This window comes from Chelonoidis abingdonii, chromosome 11 (assembly GCF_003597395.2).
Source record: "Chelonoidis abingdonii isolate Lonesome George chromosome 11, CheloAbing_2.0, whole genome shotgun sequence".
NCBI classification, from domain to species: domain Eukaryota; kingdom Metazoa; phylum Chordata; order Testudines; family Testudinidae; genus Chelonoidis; species Chelonoidis abingdonii.
In genome coordinates this window covers 20,982,221-20,983,178 of record NC_133779.1, presented here as the reverse complement: position 1 = coordinate 20,983,178, position 958 = coordinate 20,982,221, and the positions used below count along the sequence as shown (strand labels likewise).

The 958-nt window shown below is 65.9% G+C and overlaps 1 protein-coding gene across 1 annotated transcript in view; it reads right to left on the bottom strand.

Annotated features, from left to right (window-relative positions):
- ARRB2 (arrestin beta 2) overlaps nt 1-417 on the bottom strand; it is a 13,540-nt gene extending 13,123 nt beyond the window's left edge. Inside the window, 1 exon segment of the mRNA XM_075070614.1 lies at nt 309-417. Within this exon segment, the coding sequence (XP_074926715.1) occupies nt 309-417 (109 nt within the window).
- Between the last annotated feature and the right edge of the window lie 541 nt (nt 418-958).

Here is a 958-nt window from a genome sequence, read left to right as displayed (position 1 = left end):
ACCACCCAACCTGCCCGAACATCACCCCCCCCTCTCCCGAGCCTCCCAGCACCTCCCTGGCATCCTTTCCCATTCCCATGCGTCCTCTCCCCTACACCCTCCAACTCCCCCAACTACGGGCGATCCACCCGTCCAGGTGATCCACACGTCTCCCGTTCCCCCGTCGCCGGTGGCTGTTAGTACGACGCGCAGCGGTGGCAAGTAGGGGGGAAGCCCCCAGGGGGAGGGTCTCCCAGGTTCAAGTCTCCCCAAGCACGGTGCCACGCCCACCATTAACCCAGCCCCTGCGCCATCCCCCCCCCGCTTACCTGTCACCAGGCTCTTGTATACCCGGATGCTCGGGGCACTCGCCCAATCGTCCAGCAATCGAGGGGCTCCATTCCACCACGCCCCTGCCGTCTTCCAGCGCGCGTTCATCTTTTAATCTGCCGCTCATCTCTTCGTTGGGGTCGGGAGTGAGGGGCACCGGCAGAGCTGGGGTGTGGGGGGCCGGGCTGCCAGGGGCTGTGGGTCGGGAGTGAGGGGCACCGGCAGAGCTGGGGTGTGGGGGGCCGGGCTGCCAGGGGCTGCGGGTCAGGAGTGAGGGGCCAGGGCTTGGTGGAGGGGGGGCTGGCACGAGCTGGGGACATGTCTCTGACAGGACGTGGCATTTCCTGTTTTGTTTCCTAGGCAGGATATTGTGAGGAAGTCCCGGGGGCGGGGGGACGCGGGTGGCAGTTGTGGGGGGGAGGCGGGTGACAGTTGGGGGGCGTCCCTGCACCCCAGGATTCTGCTACTTGACCCCGATCCTGAGCCTGCTCCATGGCAACACCTGGGGGATGTGACAGAGTCGGGCCCCTTCCCTCCCCCGAGATAGTCCCTGTACAAACAGCCGCTCCACCCCAGAGGTGGCTGCATCTCCAGTCTGGGAGCTGTTTGGGGCTGGAACCGAGCCTTTTTTTGAAGCCAACTGGGGAGG